The 19,987-nt window shown below is 33.3% G+C and overlaps 1 protein-coding gene and 1 long non-coding RNA gene across 2 annotated transcripts; one reads left to right on the top strand and one right to left on the bottom strand.

Moving 5' to 3' along the window:
• Nucleotides 1-13,866: 13,866 nt before the first annotated feature.
• LOC132728162 (uncharacterized) lies at nt 13,867-15,623 on the bottom strand. The gene has a single exon (XM_060713791.1). The coding sequence runs from the start codon at nt 15,565-15,567 to the stop codon at nt 15,232-15,234; it is 336 nt and encodes a 111-aa protein (XP_060569774.1). The 5' UTR covers nt 15,568-15,623; the 3' UTR covers nt 13,867-15,231.
• Nucleotides 15,624-17,073: 1,450 nt separating this feature from the next.
• LOC132728160 (uncharacterized) lies at nt 17,074-19,274 on the top strand. The gene is made up of 3 exons (XR_009625447.1): nt 17,074-17,628; nt 17,895-18,010; nt 18,939-19,274. It is a non-coding gene; the product is annotated as an uncharacterized LOC132728160 (long non-coding RNA).
• Nucleotides 19,275-19,987: the final 713 nt, after the last annotated feature.

Raw genomic sequence — 19,987 nt, 5'->3', positions numbered from 1 at the left:
CCAAGTCAGATAATATGGAAGGCCTGTATAATATTTTACTTTCTCATTATCTTCTTTGAAACTTTCTTGGTTCATGTAGAATGAGTTCAGTTCTGATTTTAAAGCCTCATTCTCCGACAAAAGTCAGAATTAATTTTACTATCTAATTCATTTAATGTTTCTTGATCATTTTCCTTACATGGTTGTAAAGACTTCCCAGGGACTTCTGTTTTCCCTTTCCAAGTAAATGTACAAGTCTCTGTTTCTACTTCATTGAATTCAAAAATTACTGATTCGCTGGACAATGTTACGCTGTCAGTGTGTCAGAATGTGTTGTAAATTTAAATTGAAATAAATGAACTCTAAATTACCTTTTACTTTCCTTTTCAATCTTTTTTTCTTCAACACTGATTTTGTTGGAGTCATAACACCATCTAAATTTAGCGTAGGAGCCAAGTCTGGATCTGAGCCATGGTACATAGATGCAGGTTTTCCTGAAACAGTCAAATATTCAAAAATTTAGTTTCAAAAATAACATGAGAAATAGGTTTTCATATGCATCTGGATCTATTATTTAATGTAAGACAGAATTGCTGATGTCGGAGATGACGGCACATTGCGCCAACTGTTGTATGTACATTTCGCTCCAGATTTACCTTACATTTACTATTTTACTCAATAATTTTATATTTGCAGAAATAAATAACACGAAGCTTCATATCTTATTTTATATGATTTGACAAACCTTTCAGGAAATGATTGGAGCAAATTTTAGAATATTTCGTCGGTGCATCTTTTGCGTAATGTTAACTTTAGAAATCCGCAGTATTCGTCGCCCTTCTGTCAAACTCTTCGTAAATTCTCCTTCTCATTCTCTGACAGATGGAACTGAATAAAATCCAAAGCTACACCTTTGGTTTGCACGATTACTGCAACCATTAACCCAACAAGAAATTACCATTTCTGTTCTAAATTTAGATTGTTTACATATAGGTTCATTGAACCACTGAACTGTATTGTTTGCCAATCAAAATGGCGGCCACGGCAGACGGATGATGGGAAGTCATGACGTCACATGAAAACTATCTATTACCACAAATAAAAGGCCAGGCTGCATATCTATAAACTCTGACCAGACAACTGGATGATCTCTAATTAGAGATTCTTCATTGAAATTTCAATCAGTAGCAATGTATATTTTTAACATGAATTGCGCACAGTTTCGGTTAAAAACTATGACAAAATAAATATCTTTCACCTGTATCCACACAAAACCAAAGTCATAGTAGAGTAAATCATTTGAACCAGTGCTTGGGTACCAGAATGGTGGTCTAATTATGTTGGTTTCCGGATTTAATGTTGCGTTTTGTCTGATCTTATAGTGGACATGCCACGGCAGTGTGTACATGTGATCATTTAACTTCTCGAAAAACCAGCCCTGAAATATAACAATAAAAATATGTTATCAGTTATTAATGATAAAAATATATACATGTAGGTAAAACATTAAGAAATTACACTGCTTTATAAGGTATTATAAACATTACATCACATGCTCTAGACAAAATAATTTACTATGAAAAATAACAAAGAGCAATAAATCCAACATTATACAAAATAAAGTTCTAGTTCTTTTTTCACTTCTTTATGAGATTTATCCACCAATAAAGTTTCATAACACTTATAACTTTTGAATTATGCCACAGTAAAAAGTAATATAAAACAAGAACCGGTTGAACCGGGTGATGCTCCCCGAGAAGGTTCTGGACACAGGAAAGTATAAAAAAAATGAACAAAGGGCAATAACTCCAAAATTAGACCAGGCTTTGTTTAGGTTCTTGAAGCGTTGCAGTTCTATCCAATTATATCTAGCTACCTACAAAGTTTCATGTTGATATCTCTAATAGTTTTAAAGTAATGTCCAGGACAAAAGTCAAAAAGTAAAAATAAACAAAGGGCAATTACTTCAAAATAAGGCAAGGCAGAGTAATGATTCTTAAGCACTGCACTTCCACCCAATGAGACCTATCTATCTACAAAGTTTCATGTTGATATCTCTTATAATTTTAGAGTAATGTCCCAGACAAAGTTCAAAGTGTCAAAATGAACAAAGGGCAATAACTACAAAAGTAGGCAAGACAGTGTTACAGTTCTTGTGCACTGCAAACTTACTCAATGAGATCTATCTACCTACAAAGTTTCATGTTGATATCTCTTATACATTAAGAAATATGTCCCAGACAAAGTTCAAAGTGTAAAAATAAACAAAGGGGGATAATTCAAAAAATTAGGCAAGGCAGAGTTAAGGTTCTTGTTCACTGCACACCTACTCAATGAGATCTATCTACCTACAAAGTTTCATGTTGATACCTCTTATACTTTTAGAGTTATGTCCCGGACAAAGTTCAAAGTGTAAAATAAACAAAGGGTGATAATTCAAAAATTAGACAAGGCAGAGTTACGGTTCTTGTGCACTGCACACCAACTCAATGAGAACTATCTACCTACAAAGTTTCATGTTGATACTTCTTATACTTTTAGAGTTATGTCCCGGACAAATTTCAAAGTGTAAAATAAACAAAGGGGGGTAATTCAAAAATTAGGCAAGGCAGAGTTACGGTTCTTGTGCACTGCACACCTACTCAATGAGATCTATCTACCTACAAAGTTTCATGTTGATACCTCTTATACTTTTAGAGTAATGTCCCAGACAAAGTTCAAAGTGTAAAATAAACAAAGGGGGATAATTCAAAAATTAGGCAAGGCAGAGTTACGGTTCTTGTGCACTGCACTTCTACTCAATGAGATCTATCTACCTACAAAGTTTCATGTTGATACCTCTTATACTTTTAGAGTTATGTCCCGGACAAATTTCAAAGTGTAAAATAAACAAAGGGGGGTTATTCAAAAATTAGGCAAGGCAGAGTTACGGTTCTTGTGCACTGCACACCTACTCAATGAGATCTATCTACCTACAAAGTTTCATGTTGATACCTCTTATACTTTTAGAGTTATGTCCCGGACAAAGTTCAAAGTGTAAAATAAACAAAGGGGGATAATTCAAAAATTAGGCAAGGCAGAGTTACGGTTCTTGTGCACTGCACTTCTACTCAATGAGATCTATCTACCTACAAAGTTTCATGTTGATACCTCTTATACTTTTAGAGTTATGTCCCGGACAAAGTTCAAAGTGTAAAAATAAACAAAGGGGAATAATTCAAAAATTAGGCAAGGCAGAGTTACGGTTCTTGTGCACTGCACACCTACTCAATGAGATCTATCTACCTACAAAGTTTCATGTTGATACCTCTTGTTGTTTCAAAGTTATGTCCCGGACAAGAAAAGGGGACGGACGGACGGACGGACGGACGGAAAGACGGACGGACGGAAGGACGGACGGACGGACAAGGCGGCGACTATATGCTCCCCCGAAATTTTTTCGGGGAGCATAAAAATACAAAGAGTTATTAAACCAAAATTATGCAAAAAAAGAGTTGTGATTCGTGTGTACTATATTTTTGTAATAATATCTATTCATCTATGAAGTTTCAAAATTGCCAAAGGCAAATTGCTTAAGCAAAAGAGAGTTATTGTTCCTGAGTTATGCCTCATTCAAAATTTGCTTATCTATAAAGTTTTTAAGTTTCCATTCCTTGTTGAGATATGCTCTGTACAAAAAAAAAATAAAAAAAAATATCCAAGGGCAATAACTCCAATTATATGCAACAGATTTATTATTCTTAAGCAAGGAACAAAAAGATGTTTATCCATCTAGTTAGTTTCAAGTTGATACAACAAACAGCTTTTGAATTATGCTCTAGACAAATAAAACCCTGACGTCTTTATGGATAGACTTACAAATTTAATGTGCGGAAATTATCATTCTGCATTCACAACACAAATACATTTGTATTTGAAATTATAACTTGAGTCAGATGTGTCGCCTTGTTAACAGTATTAGTAGTCAGTTAGGCATTTTAAGGCAACATTAAAAGTGATTAACAAACCTGCCACAATGGTGACATTATCCTGGAACCGTCTGTTTAAGAAATAATATTCTAGTTCATCCTCAGTACTGAAGCTAGTGAAGAAGTTCATATCTACATCTTTCACCAGGTTTAGCCAAGTACAGGCCATATTGTCCAGAAATGAGAACACTTGGCTCAAGGTTGAAGTTTCCTCCTTGTCCATTCCAGCAAGGTCTCCACTCTGAAATATATTTTCCCAGCATTGTGTTTAACATTAATTTCAAGTGATGATTAAATGCCATAGGAACAATGCTAAAATTAATCTGGAAAATGAAAGATTCCTCTAGAGCAATTTAAACTAAACAGGTGAAAAATGAAGACTTTGATTGAGATGAAGTATTGGGCACCATTTTACACTGAGATAAAGTATGGGCATCATTCAACACTGAGATGAAGTAGTGGGAACCATTATATAGCTAACAGTTAACAAATGCTTTTGTGAGTATAAGATTTTCGAAAAAGGGGAAAAGCAACAAAATAAAACTTCCACTTTTTTGCAAAATTTTCATATTGATTGATTGATTGATATGGTGTTACGTCACATCGAGGAGGAAGGAAGACCTCAGGTGCCCCTCCGTGCATTATTTCAGGCACCTGAGTAGAACCACCAACATTCCGTTAGCTAGCTGGATAGCTTCCTCACATGAAAGAATCCAAGTCCCTGTCGGGATTCGAACCCACAGCGGTGAGGGGCAAGTGGTTTCAAGTCAACGACCTTAACCACTCGGCCACGGACGCCCCAAATTTTCATATAGGGCTATTTACCTGTAGAATATAAATCTGTTGACTAATATTCCCAGAAATCTTCTGCCACTGTTCAGCATAGTATTTTATATTACTGAACATTGCCATGCTTGAATTCACCTATAATAACAGATAGTTTCAGATTTTTACAATAATTAGCTCTCTTGACAAAAGTGGCAGCCATTTGGGGGTCATTATATAAAACATATATAATTGAAAAATAATGAAAATATGTTCACAATCAAGTATATTGTCAAATTCTTTTACATAATATGATGAAATGTATTATTCCAACACCAATATCAACAAGATTTTTATCAGATAACTTGAAGACGACAGACTTGTGGGAGATTTTATCTTATCTGAAGCATAAATAATAAACTTTGCTTATAACTCTATGATATACTCGGGGACCGCAAAATTTATATCATTATTATCTGGATATTGTTATAAACCGAGAATAAGAGGTAATCAATTTGAAAGTAAGAGTTGGGACCTCGCATTGGTATAAGCTGTATATTGTTATAAGTGGTATATTGTTATAAGCGGTATATATTGTTATAAGTGGTATATTGTTATAAGTGGTATATTGTTATAAGTGGTTTATTGTTATGTGGTATATTGTTATGGTATATTGTTATAAGTGGTATATTGTTATAAGTGGTATATTGTTATAAGCTGTATATTGTTATAAGTGGTATATTGTTATAAGTGGTATATTATGCTATAAGTGGTATATTGTTATAAGTGGTATATTGCTATAAGTGGTATATTGTTTTAAGTGGTATATTGTTATAAGCGGTAAATTGTTATAAGCTGTATATTGTTATAAGTGGTATGTTGTTATAAGCGGTATATTGTTAGAAGTGGTATATTGGTGAAAGCGGTATATTGTTATAAGTGGTATATTGTTATAAGCAGTAAATTGTTATAAGTATATATGTTATTAGCGGTATATTGTTATAAGTGGTATATTGCTATAAGTGGTATATTGTATTGTTATAAGTGGTATATTGGTGTAAGCGGTATATTGTTATAAGTGGTATATTGTTAGAAGTGGTATATTGGTGTAAGCGGTAAATTGTTATAAGTGGTATATTGTTATAAGTGGTATATTATATTGTTATAAGTGGTATATTGTTATAAGTGGTATATTGTTATAAGCGGTATATTGTTATAAGTGGTATATTGTTATAAGTGGTATATTGTTAGAAGTGGTATATTGGTGTAAGCGGTATATTGTTATTAGCTGTATATTGTTATAAGCGGTATATTGTTATAAGTGGTATATTGCTATAAGCGGTATATTGTTATAAGTGGTATATTGCTATAAGCGGTATATTGTTATAAGTGGTATATTGTTATAAGCTTAATCTTGTTATAAGTGGTATATTGCTATAAGTAAACTGAAAGTAAAGAATCAAGTTAAAATATCGAAATCAAAATCTGTTTTTCATTAATTTTATACATCATATTAATTTGCAATAATACTGTTGCTCTATATATATTGAGATATACTCTGGTACTCAGCCATTGTGCGGGGATGTACTATTCTCTGGTCTCCCCCGGTCTAGTTTGACCGGAATTTACGAGAGACCGTCTAATAGTATCATATTTACTGCCCTGGTCAGTGCCAGTCTTCTAAACATTATTAGATCTTTCTAGATAAAAAATGTGTTGATATAATAATAAAAATAATATACATTTTGTATACAGTGTGTTTCCTTTCAAATTAATTGTTTTCTATTATGTATTTTTTGTTGTTTTATTTTTTGTTGTATTAATTATATATTTTCATCAAAGATAAAAATGTAAAAGTGTATAAATTACGGGAAATGACATTAATTATTTTATTTGAGCATAAAATACAGTCGAAACTGTCTTAAGCAGCCAGCCAAGGGATGCAGTCATTTTGGCTGCTTAAGACAGGTGGCTGCTGAATGGAGGATCCAGTTTTTATCCAAATAAATTATTCACTTCTTTGTAAAATAAATCTGATTTAAGTATAAATAAACCAGTCTGATTCATCATCATCATCATCAGTTTTTAACCATTTACAAAGGTATGCTTTTAATGGTTTAACATGTACACAATCCTTCCACCATATTAAGCTTTACATGAATGTAACACAGATAAACAAATGCACTCACGATTTATTATGTCAATAATTGAAACTATTTATCCCATAAAAATATCTTCTTGCACAATAATTTAAAATGCGTTATATTTTTTTCACAAAAAAGTATGAAAGTTTCTTTTCAATAGAATATTGTGTACACGTCATCTAAGTGTCGGCACTTCCTTTGATGAACAGCAGGGCTACAGGTTTGTAAACATCAAAGATTTTTTTGAAGAGACCGCTAGTTACCTCTTAGAGGTCATCAAGTGTGTAAACTTAATGGGTGTGATTTAACAGTGACCTCATTATATTTATGCAATTTTATTTTTACACATGGAGCAAGTGTTTTTATTAATTTATTACTGAGGAATTTAGACAATCGGCGATGTAATTCATTTTCATTTCTTTGGTAAGTACCATTATGTACGCACAAAATTTATCTGAATCGGGATAAACTGAAATTTCTTTCTGCCATCGACAATGCATTTTTTTCTTCTTTCTTTTTTTCTTAAAATCGGTAAATTGAAAAATAAAAAAAACTAGCGTACAGTAACTCAAAAGAACAAATTTGCAAGTGCGTTGAGACGTTCCAAACGTTTGTAATTACGACACGGATGAGCAATAATGCAAACTTCTTGAAATGTTGTGGTTTGTGTCACGGATTTATATTATAAATCGTGTTTGTGTTAATATCTAGCACCTGACACGTAGCTTTTGTTAATCCATGACACGTGTCATCTTTGAAAATAAATGACAGAAGATTGCCTGGCCGTTTCACCTGGCTGACCGCAGAAGATTGCCTGGCCGTTTCACCTGGCTGACCGCTTAAGATGACCGACTTTAAGATTCGGGAAGCATTTTAGGTGACCGTTGACCGCGGACAGCAGGTGACCGTTGAACAGATGTATAAAATAGAGTGGTTTTCGTCGGGAGCGTCACAAAATGGCCGTTAAGGTCAGGTGACCGCCGATAAGAGGTGACCGTTAGTACAGTTTCGACTGTATTATAAATGAAAAAGCATGTTAATTGTGTGTAAGTCTGTTAATTGGTTAATTTTAAAGCTGTTTGTTTATTTTTTCATTATTTAATACAATACAATACAATAATAGTTTATTCAACATTAAACATTTTACAATGTTTTTAGCATACATAGTATGATATACACAAAGAGAACATGGTTTACAGAAGAGTACATGATTATCAATTATGATTAATACTTAATTGATAATATTTTACTTTTGATACAAGAAAAAAGACTGATCATTTAAATATAAACTACAAGAAAAGAGACTGGTCATTTAAATATAAATTGAATCAGCTACACAAGGTTTCTGTTTATACCTCCCGCGCGTAAAATGAGATTCTCGTGCGCGTGTAAATACTTAAAATACTTCTATCTAGTAGTAAACCAACTAAATACGGGAAAAAATCGTGAGTTAAACTAATTATAGATTGAACATGCTGTATGAACTTTTATTTACGCGTCGCGACTTAGATTCGCATAGTATATAAATTTAGCTACATTATAAATAGTTTTATTCGAACGTGATGATAATAGTAACTCAAGTTTCTTGATATTTGGCCAGTGACAGAAGTAAGGCAACTTCTATCTCCTGGCCTTATGGTGCCCCCAAATCTCAGATCCAAAGTTAAGAACTGAACCAACCAACGTGTCAAATAAGTAAAATTTCTTTGAAAAAGTAAATTCTGCGTTATTAAACAAACGAAACAAATTAAATAATGCAAACGATGCGTGCTGAGCAATACATTTTTGTGTCCTCGACCAATTGCCATTTTTAAAAAGATTAATTCCTAAGTACTTAAAAGAGTCTACTATTTCAAGTTGTGTGTCATTAATATAAAAAGAAAAATTTGTGGTTCTTCCCTTTTCAAAGATCATGACCTTGGTTTTTGACGTATTTATTTTCAAACCCCAAGTATTACAATAAACAATGACGTCATTTAACATTGACTGTAAACTTTCAGGGGACATTGCAAACAGCACTTGATCATCTGCGTATAGAATGAGAAATAATTTTTGTTCATTTAGACTTAATATATCATCTATGTCAGTGTTTATGTTTTGTATTATATCACTAACGAAGAGCATGAACAGCAGAGGCGAGCTCGGGTCTCCCTGCTTGAGACCGATATCACAATTGTAGAAATTGGAATATGTATTTTTAAACTTTACACATGATTTTACTACAGTATACATCGATTTGATAGCTAGAAATTTGGAACTGAGATTTGCAGCAACAAGTTTTTCATATAAAAAATATCTATCTATTTTATCAAAGCATTGTTGGTAATCTATTAAGGCGCAATATAGCTTTTTCCTAGAATTAAGTACCTTAAGAATAATAGAATGGAGAACAAGGAACATCGCAATGCGATGCAACCAGGTTTTCAGCAAAATATTTCACAGAAGCTTTGTCATGCAGGGGCATTTGTTTTAAAGTGAACGCCCGCCCGCCCAACCAAAATCACAAAAATCTGATGATATGCACAAGGACTCTTGATGAGAAAGCTTCTGTGAAAGTTTGTCAAAATAGTTTTTGGGAGGGGTGTGCAAATAAGAATTTGTTCACTTTATATTCTATATATGGAACAAAAACAATATATTTCTATATAAGGGAAAAAAATAAATGGCCATAATTAGGTCAAACATTATCAAATCTCATAACCCTGACAACATGCAGCAAGAGTTGATGACAAAGCTTTTGCGAGAGTTTTGTCAAAATCCCTTGAGAATTGTAGGAGTTGCGCACAGAATTGCGCAGAGAAGAAGTGTTCACTATATATATTCTGTATAAGGAAAAAAAACAAAGGGCCATAATTAGGTAAAAAATTATCTAATCACAAAACCCCGACAATATGTGCTATGGCACTTGATGACAAAGCTTCTGTGAAAGTTTGGTCAAAATCCGTTGAGAAATGTAGGAGAAGTTGCGCACTGTAGAAATTGTTCACTATTATATTCTGTATAAGGAAAAAATACACAAAGGGCCATAATTCGGTAAAATATTATCCAATCACAAAACCCTGACAATATGTGCCAGGCATTTGATAACAAAGCTTCTAAAAAAGTTTGGTCAAAATCCGTTGAGAAATGTAGGAGGAGTTGCGCACAGAAGAAATTGTTCACTATATATTCTCTATAATGAAAAAAAACAAAGGGCCATAATTAGGTCCAATATAATTATACCAATTGCAAAACCCTGACAATATGTGTCAGGGCACTTGATGACAAAGCTTCTGAGAAAGTTTGGTCAAAATCCGTTGAGAAATGTAGGAGGAGTTGCGCACAGAAGAAATTGTTCACTATATATTCTATATAAGGAAAAAAAAACAAAGGGCCATAATTAGGTCAAATATTATCTAATCGCAAAACCCCGACAATATGCGCCAGGGCACTTGATGACAAAGCTTCTGTGAAAGTTTGGTCAAAATCCGTTGAGAAATGTAGGAGGAGTTGCGCACAGAAGAAATGGTTCACTATATATTCTATATAAGGAAAAAAAACAAAAGGCCATAATTAGGTCAAATATTATGTAATCGCAAAACCCCGACAATATGCGCCAGGGCACTTGATGACAAAGCTTCTGTGAAAGTTTGGTCAAAATCCGTTGAGAAATGTAGGAGGAGTTGCGCACAGAAGAAATTGTTTACGCCCGTCCGCCCATCCGCCCCGCCCGCCCGCCCGCCGACATACCTCAATCTAATAACCAGTTTTTTCCTTCGGAAAACCTGGTTAATAAATATACAATCAGTTATCCATTTACCCTTTTGAAAGCCAAATTGGTTTTTGGAAATTTTTCTCATATTTGTTTGACCAGGAAGTTAACCTATTCAAAAGTAATTGTGAATAGGTTTTTGCTAATGTATTAATAAGAGTAATGCCACGATAATTCTCAGCCTTATTTACGTCTCCTTTTTTAAATATGGGGGCCATTATTCCTTCACCCCAACTTACTGGATATTCCCCTGTATTAAATAATTTGTTATACAGGTTTAATAAAAAGGGGGAAATAATATCATATGAGGTTTTAAGCATTTCGCTAGTAATCTGATCACTGCCTGGCGATTTATTATTTTTCTGCCAAAAATGGCAGTCCGTAACTCTGTTTCTGTAAAATTTATATCAATTTCCGGAATTTCGGAACTGACAAAGACATTACCACTCATATCCTTTGAGCTGGTTTCCCCAAAAAGTGTTTTAAAATGATCACGTAGGTCATTAATATTAAGAGATTCTGGGTTGTCTATGACATTCTTATTTATTTTTTTCAGGGTTTTCCAGAAATTTCTAGTATTTTTCTTTGCTAGATCTTCTAGTCTTTTGCCCTCGTTAATTTTGAATTTCCGTTTCGCGATTTTTTAAACTTTATTATATTTTGTTCGCGCGTGCCCAAAGTTCCGTCTGATATCATCATTATCTCTGTTACGCAACAAATTATTTCGGACGCTATAGAACTGCTTTTTTTCGCGTAAACAAGCATAGTCAAACCATTTATTTTTGTTTTGGCCAGTATTAATTTTTTCTACGTTTGTTTGTTGTCTGAATACATCAGATTTTTAGCAGATTTTAAAAGTTCCGATGAAAACTTTTCAACAACAACATCTATTGGTTCTATATATTTAAAGCGTTTGATAATTGCAAAAACGTGTTTCTTTTATTATTTATATATTTTGTAAAAAGACTGACTTTATTTTGATCCCATACAATTCTTTGTATTATTAACGGAAGGTAACTGACTGATAGTTTTTGTTTAAATTCTTTCTAGGCAAACTAAATGTTAAAGGCGCGTGGTCCGAAAATGAGTTGAAATCGAGAATTTTGAAACTCAATAATGAGTCGAAATCCTGACGGTTTAATAGTAAGTAGTCTACAATAATACTATAATAAATAAGTGCAGCATTAATATCATAACGACTAATATAGATCAAAGAAAAAATTCCGGCCTGTAAATAGCGTCAAGCGTCAAGCAAATGATGACAATATCTAAAAAGATAAAATTTTCAAATAAAAGAATTAAACAATAAAAGAATTAAACAATTAAATATGTATTATTATCTTCATTGAGATCAAACAGTGAAACAAAATTAAATAGATATGTGCAACACAAGTTAAATATTGTAAATTTTTACTAAGTCAAGGGAATCATTCTAAAAATACTAAAAATATCCACACAAAAGTACCCAGGTGCACTGTGAACTACACATGCTGAGCAACATTCTTGTAAGGTTTCATGACTCTAGGTCAAATACTTTTTGAGTTATGTGCGACACAAGTTGAAAATTGCAAATTTTTACTAAGTCAAGGGCAATAACTTTAAAAAATTAAATATATGCACATGAAAATACCCAGATGCACAACTGCACATGCTGATCAACATTCCTGTAAGGTTTCATGACTCTAGGTCAATTACTTTTTAGCTATGTGCGACACAAAAAGGGAATGGACGGAGTCGGGGGCACAAAAAAGCCCTGGAATAACACCACTTAACACTAGGGCTGGGGCGAGTATCCGAGTACTCTGATAATCACAAATCAAAATAAAAAATCCAGTACGAATATTCGTCAAGCCAGAGATTGTGGATCGCGATCTAATTTGTTTATATAAATTCACTGTTTCTCACACTATTAAAGTCTCAAAAAATGCCAATTTAGTATGAATTATGCGATGTTTACTTAAATACAATTTGTCGAATAAAGACAGGAAGTAAACAAACAAATACCATGTTATGATGCTGAGCTAGGAAGTCATTAGTTTCAAAAAAGGAATCACTTTATCTTTATTGAGCACTATGTGTTTACATGAAAATAAATAAATATTTTTAGTAGTCGCTGTATAAAGATTTATGATAACATGACATCTATCGAAGAAGGTTTTATCTTTAATAATCCAAAATTTGCATATTTTCTCAAGTTAAGTCAGCCTGATGTCTGCAACAATGGCTGAAAATGAGTTTCGCCAATATAAAATTCCACCAGAAAATTTACTTCAAATGTTTGGAAACATTTGTCTGTTCATGAATTTGTTGTGCCTGTACGGTCAGTTCACCGTGGTATGTTTCACAAACGGCCTTTTCCCCTTTTTTTATTGAAATACCTAAGTATTACCAACTTGCAGGTGGAATTTTTTATATCGGCCCGACCCCTTTCGAAAAACCTTTAAACCTAGTGTATATTTGTATATATGTTTAATGTTTAGTATTGTTTAAAGAAAAATAAACATGTTTTCAGAACGTATATTCATGTTTTTATGGGTGTCTTGATAATAAAACATTCGTGGTTCGATTCGTGAATCGTAAGTGCTGAATCGTGGATCGGATCTGATCGTCACTTATCAGATGATCCACACCCCTACTTAAAACAAGGTAACTTTTCTCCCCCCTAGACACTTTAAAGCAGCAGATTTATGCTAATTTTCATGAAATTTTGAAAATGTATTAAGTGTAGTGAACTGAGAAAAAAGATTTCACATACAACCCATGTTAATAACAAAAGAGGTCAAAATAACCCTAACTGCGTTAATAACACGGTAGAAGTATGGTGAAAAATAATGCAAATCAGTGGTAAATCACACAATATAACATAATTTAAACTATGTAATTCATTTTAATATCTCCCTATTTCCCTGATAATTTATCTAAATGTACACATGTACCTACAATGACTTGATTAAGGGGAGATAATCATATCATGAATAAAGCTTAAATTATTTAAATTGATAAAATTAAAGATACAGCAAAAAAAACAAAATGAAACTCAATTAAACAAATTTCCTTTATACTTCCCTCTTACACTGACACTCAAATAAATTTGTCTTAAAGATTAAGGCAACAGGTAAAAAATCCATTATAATACAAAATCCAGTCCACTTACAAATGGAGGCCAAATAAATATAAAAGGGAAGTAACTCATTAATATTTGGAAAAACTATCCGTTTAGGAAGTCTCTATATTAGTAAAATTTCAACCTGGTGTTGTTTTTCTCGAATACATTCACGTCATCGCCACAGAATTGCTGTAGAAAGGGTTAAATCCCCGCAGAGGGAAGTGGTTTCGGTGAGTTAAGTCCTGAAACGAAAGAAGAAAATACCATAAAATAGTTCTACAAATAGAAATCTACTTTATTTCTACAATTTTATCCCAAATGTAAAAACCATTTTAATTATTTTAAACGTCTGATGTCTTGTTAATGTTGATTTTTGTCAAAGTAAGAATAAAATCCGCATATAAATCATATAACGTAATCACGATTAAACAAAATCACGGGGGAGGGACTGTTACAAGAAGGATGGAGTTCTTATGATGACTTGTTAAAGAGTTCTTGTCATAACTGTCAGGGAGTTTATTGGAAAACTTTGGTATATTATGCGGTTGTAACGACATTTGCCGTTGTGGTGGTGTTGAAGGTTGCGGTTGCTGTTATGTTTTTGGTGTTGTTTGTGATTGTGGTGGAGGTGGCGGGTGCGGTTGGGTTGGCGGCATCACAGTTGTGCCGGCAGTTGCAGTTGTGGTGGCGGTAGTGGTGATGGTTGCGGTTCTGTTGGCGCTTGCGGTTGTGGTGGTATTCACAGTTGTGGTGGCGGTTGTGGTGATGGTTGCGGTTCTGTTGGCGCTTGCCATTGTGGTGGTGGTGGCGGTTGTGTTGGTTGCGGTGGCGGTTGTGGTTTTGGTGGCAGTGGTGGTTGCAGTTGTGTTGGCGGTTGTGGTGGTGGTGTCGGTTGTGCTTGCGGTTGTGGTGACAGTTGCAGTGGCGGTTATGTTGGCAGTTGCAGTTGTGGTGGCAGGGTTCGTACAGACATCCAGTATCAAAATTCAAGAACTTTTTAAGCATGTTTTTCCATTTTTCAAGCACAATTTGTTGCGTCTATATCCTACACAATGTTTAACCAATATTAATTTATAAGTCATTTCTTGTTGAAAATACATTTTCTGGCTACAGTTTCTATAGAATAACAACAAAGATAGCAACAAATACAAACTTAACTGCCACCCTGTTGTATGGCCCCCTGTTAAACCCCTAACTTCAATATATCATAAACAAGATCGGGTTTTTTTTGTTTTGTTTTTTTATTTGTTGATTTTTACCGACACTAGTCTGTCATTCAATTATTTTCAAGCACATTTGTAGCGAATTTAAGCACTTTTTAAGCACTTTTCAAGAGAGTTATCAAATTCAAGGACTTTTAAGCACTTTTTATCATTTTTAAGCACTTTTTAAGAAAGGGACTGAAATTTAAGCACTTTTTAAGACTGTACGAACCCTGGGTGGTGACGGCGGTTGCGGTTGTGTTGGCAGTTGTGGTTGCAGTTGTGGTGGTGACGGCGGTTGTGGTTGTGTTGGTGGTTATGGTTGTGGTGACAGCGGTTGCGGTTGTGTTGGAGGTTGCGGTTGTGTTGGCGGTTGCAGTGGCGGTGGTGGTTGCGTTGGCGGTTGTGGTGGCGGTTGTGATGGAGGTTGTGGTGGCGGTTGCGGTTGTGTTGGCGGTTGAGGTTGTGGTGGCGGTTGTGGTGGTGGTTGTGTTGGCAGTTGTGGTTGCGGTTGTGGTTGAGGTTGTGGTGGCAGCTGTGTTGGCGGTTGTGGTTGTATGTTTATATATATACACATCACTAAATAATATATGGTAACAATTATGGCAAGATTTAGATCACCATGCAATTTTAGCCACTTTCTACTTGACATTATTCATCCATAATGATAGTTTTTATGTAGTTTTTCACCTTTTCTCCTCTAGGTGAACTTCACAGTTTCTCAATATGTCTTTCAGCCTCCTCTTGTTCTGATATATACAACCATCAGATTCTGTCAATGGATCACCTCTAAATTTGTAGAAATATCATCTATAACATCAGTACAGCATTGCTGGTATACACTTGCTCCTATTATCTTCCTTACAAAATGCTCCTATTACCCGGGTGTAGATTTTCCGAGGTTTATGAAAAAAACCATGGAAACTGCTTCAAAAACCTTGGAAATAAACCAGTTTTACAAGGTTTTTTCTTAATTCCGAGGTTTTTTTTAAAACCTTGGAAACTTTATCCATGGCTTTTGTATAAAAATCCTTGGAAATAAAGAAAACCTTGGAAACTATCTCGGAATTAAACACTCTGCCAAAAATCAGCTCGGAAAAAGCTTGGAAATAAGAACTTTGTCATTTTTTTGCTCGGAAAAGAACTTAGAAAATTTACGTAAAATTTGTTTGAAACACTTTGCCAATATTTAGCTTGGAAATGACCTCGGATAATTGAACTTAACTAAATTTCATCTCGGAAAATGTTAAGACATAATCATGATTTAATTTATAATGGGCATCAAAAGCAAGATAACAACCGAACTGTAGATTGCCATTGGATATTTCTTAATCCATGGTCAGAGCAAACAATTGTCCAACAGCATGGAAAGGAGAGATTTGGTCCAGGGAATCAATTTTTAGTATGGACATTGTCAATGGCCAACTTCCTTTTCAATAAATTTGTACTTTAATCTTCTGAAGCCATTTTTGTGGGAGGAATCAATTAAAAAAATTTAAGTGTGAAAACATGGAAAAGTTAAATACAATGTAAATGCCTTGTAGCCATAAAATACCTTTTATTAATGGCTATAAAGGTATTGTAACTAATCATAATAAGATAAAGATTATTCAAATAACTGATGATCAGAAAGACTTGAAAATTTTATTTTTTTTTATTTTCATATTTTTTTTTATTATTTATAATTATTGTTACTAGATATCTTCTCCATTTTTAAGAATAGATAAAAGAGCAAAACTTATAATTATACAAAAAGAAACAATCAGTGTTTATGTCTATTAGTTTCTAAATGCATCAGTATTTTTCCTGCAGTTTCTTTCTATATATAGACTTAACTTAGGGTTTCTTGACAGCCTGTAAGCAACACTGAAATATGAATGCTATTAAATAAATCTTTAATATATGTTTTTATGCCATATAAAATAGTATATTCTACTAAGCAAGTCTGTGACATACATTCAGATAACAATTTACTCTGCCATTAATTATGTGTACAATAAACATAAATAGTTATTAACTGTCCTTTTAATATATAATTATGTACAATTAATGTGTAAAATATGTATGCTTGATACCTTCTTATAATTAAGATAAATAAATACTGCATCCACTAAGTTTTCACACACAGAATATAACACACTGATCAGATATTACTAATGGCACCCCAGGTGGTTCCCTCTTATAATCTATGCATGATCAATCTTCTCATTGAGCATTCTGGGATAGACCAGATTGTTCCATGTGATTATTCAGGGGGAGTCTGGGTTTTTATACAATCCAAAACAGTCTAAAATGACACTGCAACTGTGATTCTCTTATAATTTTCAAGTTTTACTTTTATTTATCATTTGATATATTTGTACCTTCAATAAAATTAATGTAAAAATAAAATGATGATGGCTTTGATATTTTGGGATCACCCCTGTTTCACATTATGATTGCCCCTTCAGTTATACTGTTGAAAAATTTGAATCTCAGACATTAATGGGTCAAGTGGTTATAGTTGGAAGTAGTGCAAACCTGGATTTATTTTAAGCAATTTTGGACATATCTTGTTTTAAATGTTAGGGAGCATATTTTGGAATTTTCAAAGAAAACATTTATCTAAGTGTGACAAGATTCAGGAAATGTTTGGTTGTTGTAATTGAACCTAAAGATCAATTACCTGGGACAGGAAGATAAACAAAAGAAACATGATAGTAAAAAGGTTCAGGTAAATAATTTTAGATACATTTATGCATTAAATCTGTTGTTGTTTTTTTTTCAAATAAGTATTAAATACAAACTATTTTAGATCTATATTTTTAACCTAAATGTAAGCTAGTTTAAATACAATTGTTTAGAGGATATTTTATGAGTATTAATGTTATTTTTGTCTATGATTGTATTGAACAAGATGAGTGCATGAAACTATGATGACATTATTTATAAACTTTCATCTTTCATCTATTATTTGAATCTACAAATTTTTAATTACAGAGTCAGCTTGTAAGCAAGTTTGCAAGACTGTTCCAAACTACAAGAAGATGGCAATCCAGCTTTGCTGTGTTTTATCATAGTATATCATTGGCATCCAGGCATCGATTAAGGATACAGTATGTTTTTGTTTTAAAACTAGGTTTTGAAAGTTTCAATTTGAAATAAGAATGAATGAAGGTGTCTGGAACTGATTTTTTTATTGATACTTTGTTGTAAATGCTGTTAATGTTACATGATGACTCTCCAGCTTTATTGATGCAGATGTCACTTTGAGCAGACAGATACAATTAGTGTAGGAAATCAGAATCACCTTATGAAAAGTGTTATTTTTTGCAATATTTTTAGAGTGCTTTAGGTTGTAACATCCAGTATGACATTATCTAAAATAATAGTAACAGACATCGTTTCTTTTCTTAAGATCGCAGAATTGTCACACTGCTTACCAAAGTTTTCTTGAAATCCTGACACTAAGTACTGATGAAGAAAAATAAGAAATCAACATGAAAAAAATTAAATTCACTATTTCAAAACAGTAGACAAACATTTAAAAGTAACTACAGAAAAGGTCATTTGAAAATATTAAAGCCTTCATTTTAATCAATGGTCTTGAACAACTTGTAATTCAAGTAGTTTTGGATTTCACAAAAGTGCTGATTTTTTAAAACAATATATATCAACAGTGAACTAATATTTTTGTCTATGGAAACGTTTAAGGAATGTATCATTTTTTTTATTGATTAATAAAAAAGAAATTAAATGATGTAATTCTGATTGCCTACACATACTGAACTGTCCTCAGTATAACCACAGGTGTTCCTTAATCCTGGGCTGGATAGCTCCCTCAGAGGGAAGAAGCCCATCCTGGCTTCAGGAGTCAAAAATACAATGTTGTAAGGCAAGTAGTTTGAAGTCTTTGATCCTTACCACATGGAGAGGGAAGCGCCCAATGGAGAGGGGAAGCGCCCAGTGGTGATTTTATATAATTGTTTTTCTAACTTCTTTTAATGGCTGTACTTTATTAAATATTTACTTTATTTATTTCAGGAATTGTATCCTGGAGCATTTTCCACATGTGACCCCTGTGATGGTGAGGGAAAAACTAAGGGACATTTAAAAATCATGAAGAGTGAACAGGAATTCAAAAGATAGATATTTGAATACATTAAAATTTAACCGGATACCAAAAAATTATAACTGAACATTGAGTGTAATATTTGCCATTAAAGACTTCTAACTTAACTTTTCATTTGTAGTGCATTACTATTTACTTCACACTGACATTAAATGTTTAAGTGAGTCATGTGATCATTTTTTGCTCTGTATTATTACAAAGAAGTTTCTTAATTCCTTAAAAGGACAATATAATTGCTCTTTTCAGAATATTTCATTAGATGTTATAATTTCTGATTTTCCATGGATATTCTAGAAATTTCCAAGGTTTTTGCTCAAATAAACCTTGGAAAATTCTCTGATGCCCTTAAGTAAGAATCCTCGCAAATGTAACAGTATTCCCAGTTGTGAGAAACTTTCCGAGGTTTTCATTTAAAAACCTTGGAAAACAAACCACGGAACACTTTAAAAATCCTTGGAAATCGTTCCAATACTCCGAGGTCACTCATTTTCCAAGGTTTTCTAAACAAAATCCTCGGAAATTATTTTACGAGGTTTTTATTCTGAAATCCTTGGAAATCGTTCCAATACTCCGAGGTCTTACTTTTTACGAGGTTTTTCACCCTCTCCCTATTTTTCCAAGGTTTTTTTAATAGCAAAGTTTTGCATTTTCTTGTTCCAATACTCCGAGGTTTTTTTCCAAGGATTTTGAGCCAAAAACCTTGGAAAATCTACACCCGGGAAAATTTCACCTGTTGGTTCAAAAATTAAAATAACAATAATTTATATGACTATGTGTAATTTCCAAATTATTTGAAAATTACTCAGCTAAAATAGCCTAATATTGCTTAAGCAAGTATGTTGTTCTGTCAAATAGCAAGCTGAAAGAAAGCATGCATTACAGCAACATAAGTATGCTAAACTAGAAATGTGTCCATAGGACACGGATGCCCCCACACACCACTGTTCTGTCAATCTTATGA

This window comes from Ruditapes philippinarum, unplaced genomic scaffold (assembly GCF_026571515.1).
Source record: "Ruditapes philippinarum isolate M1 unplaced genomic scaffold, ASM2657151v2 ctg5847_1_1_1_1, whole genome shotgun sequence".
NCBI classification, from domain to species: domain Eukaryota; kingdom Metazoa; phylum Mollusca; class Bivalvia; order Venerida; family Veneridae; genus Ruditapes; species Ruditapes philippinarum.
Note: the sequence above shows the minus strand (reverse complement) of the source record. Positions and strands in the feature narration are given on the sequence as shown.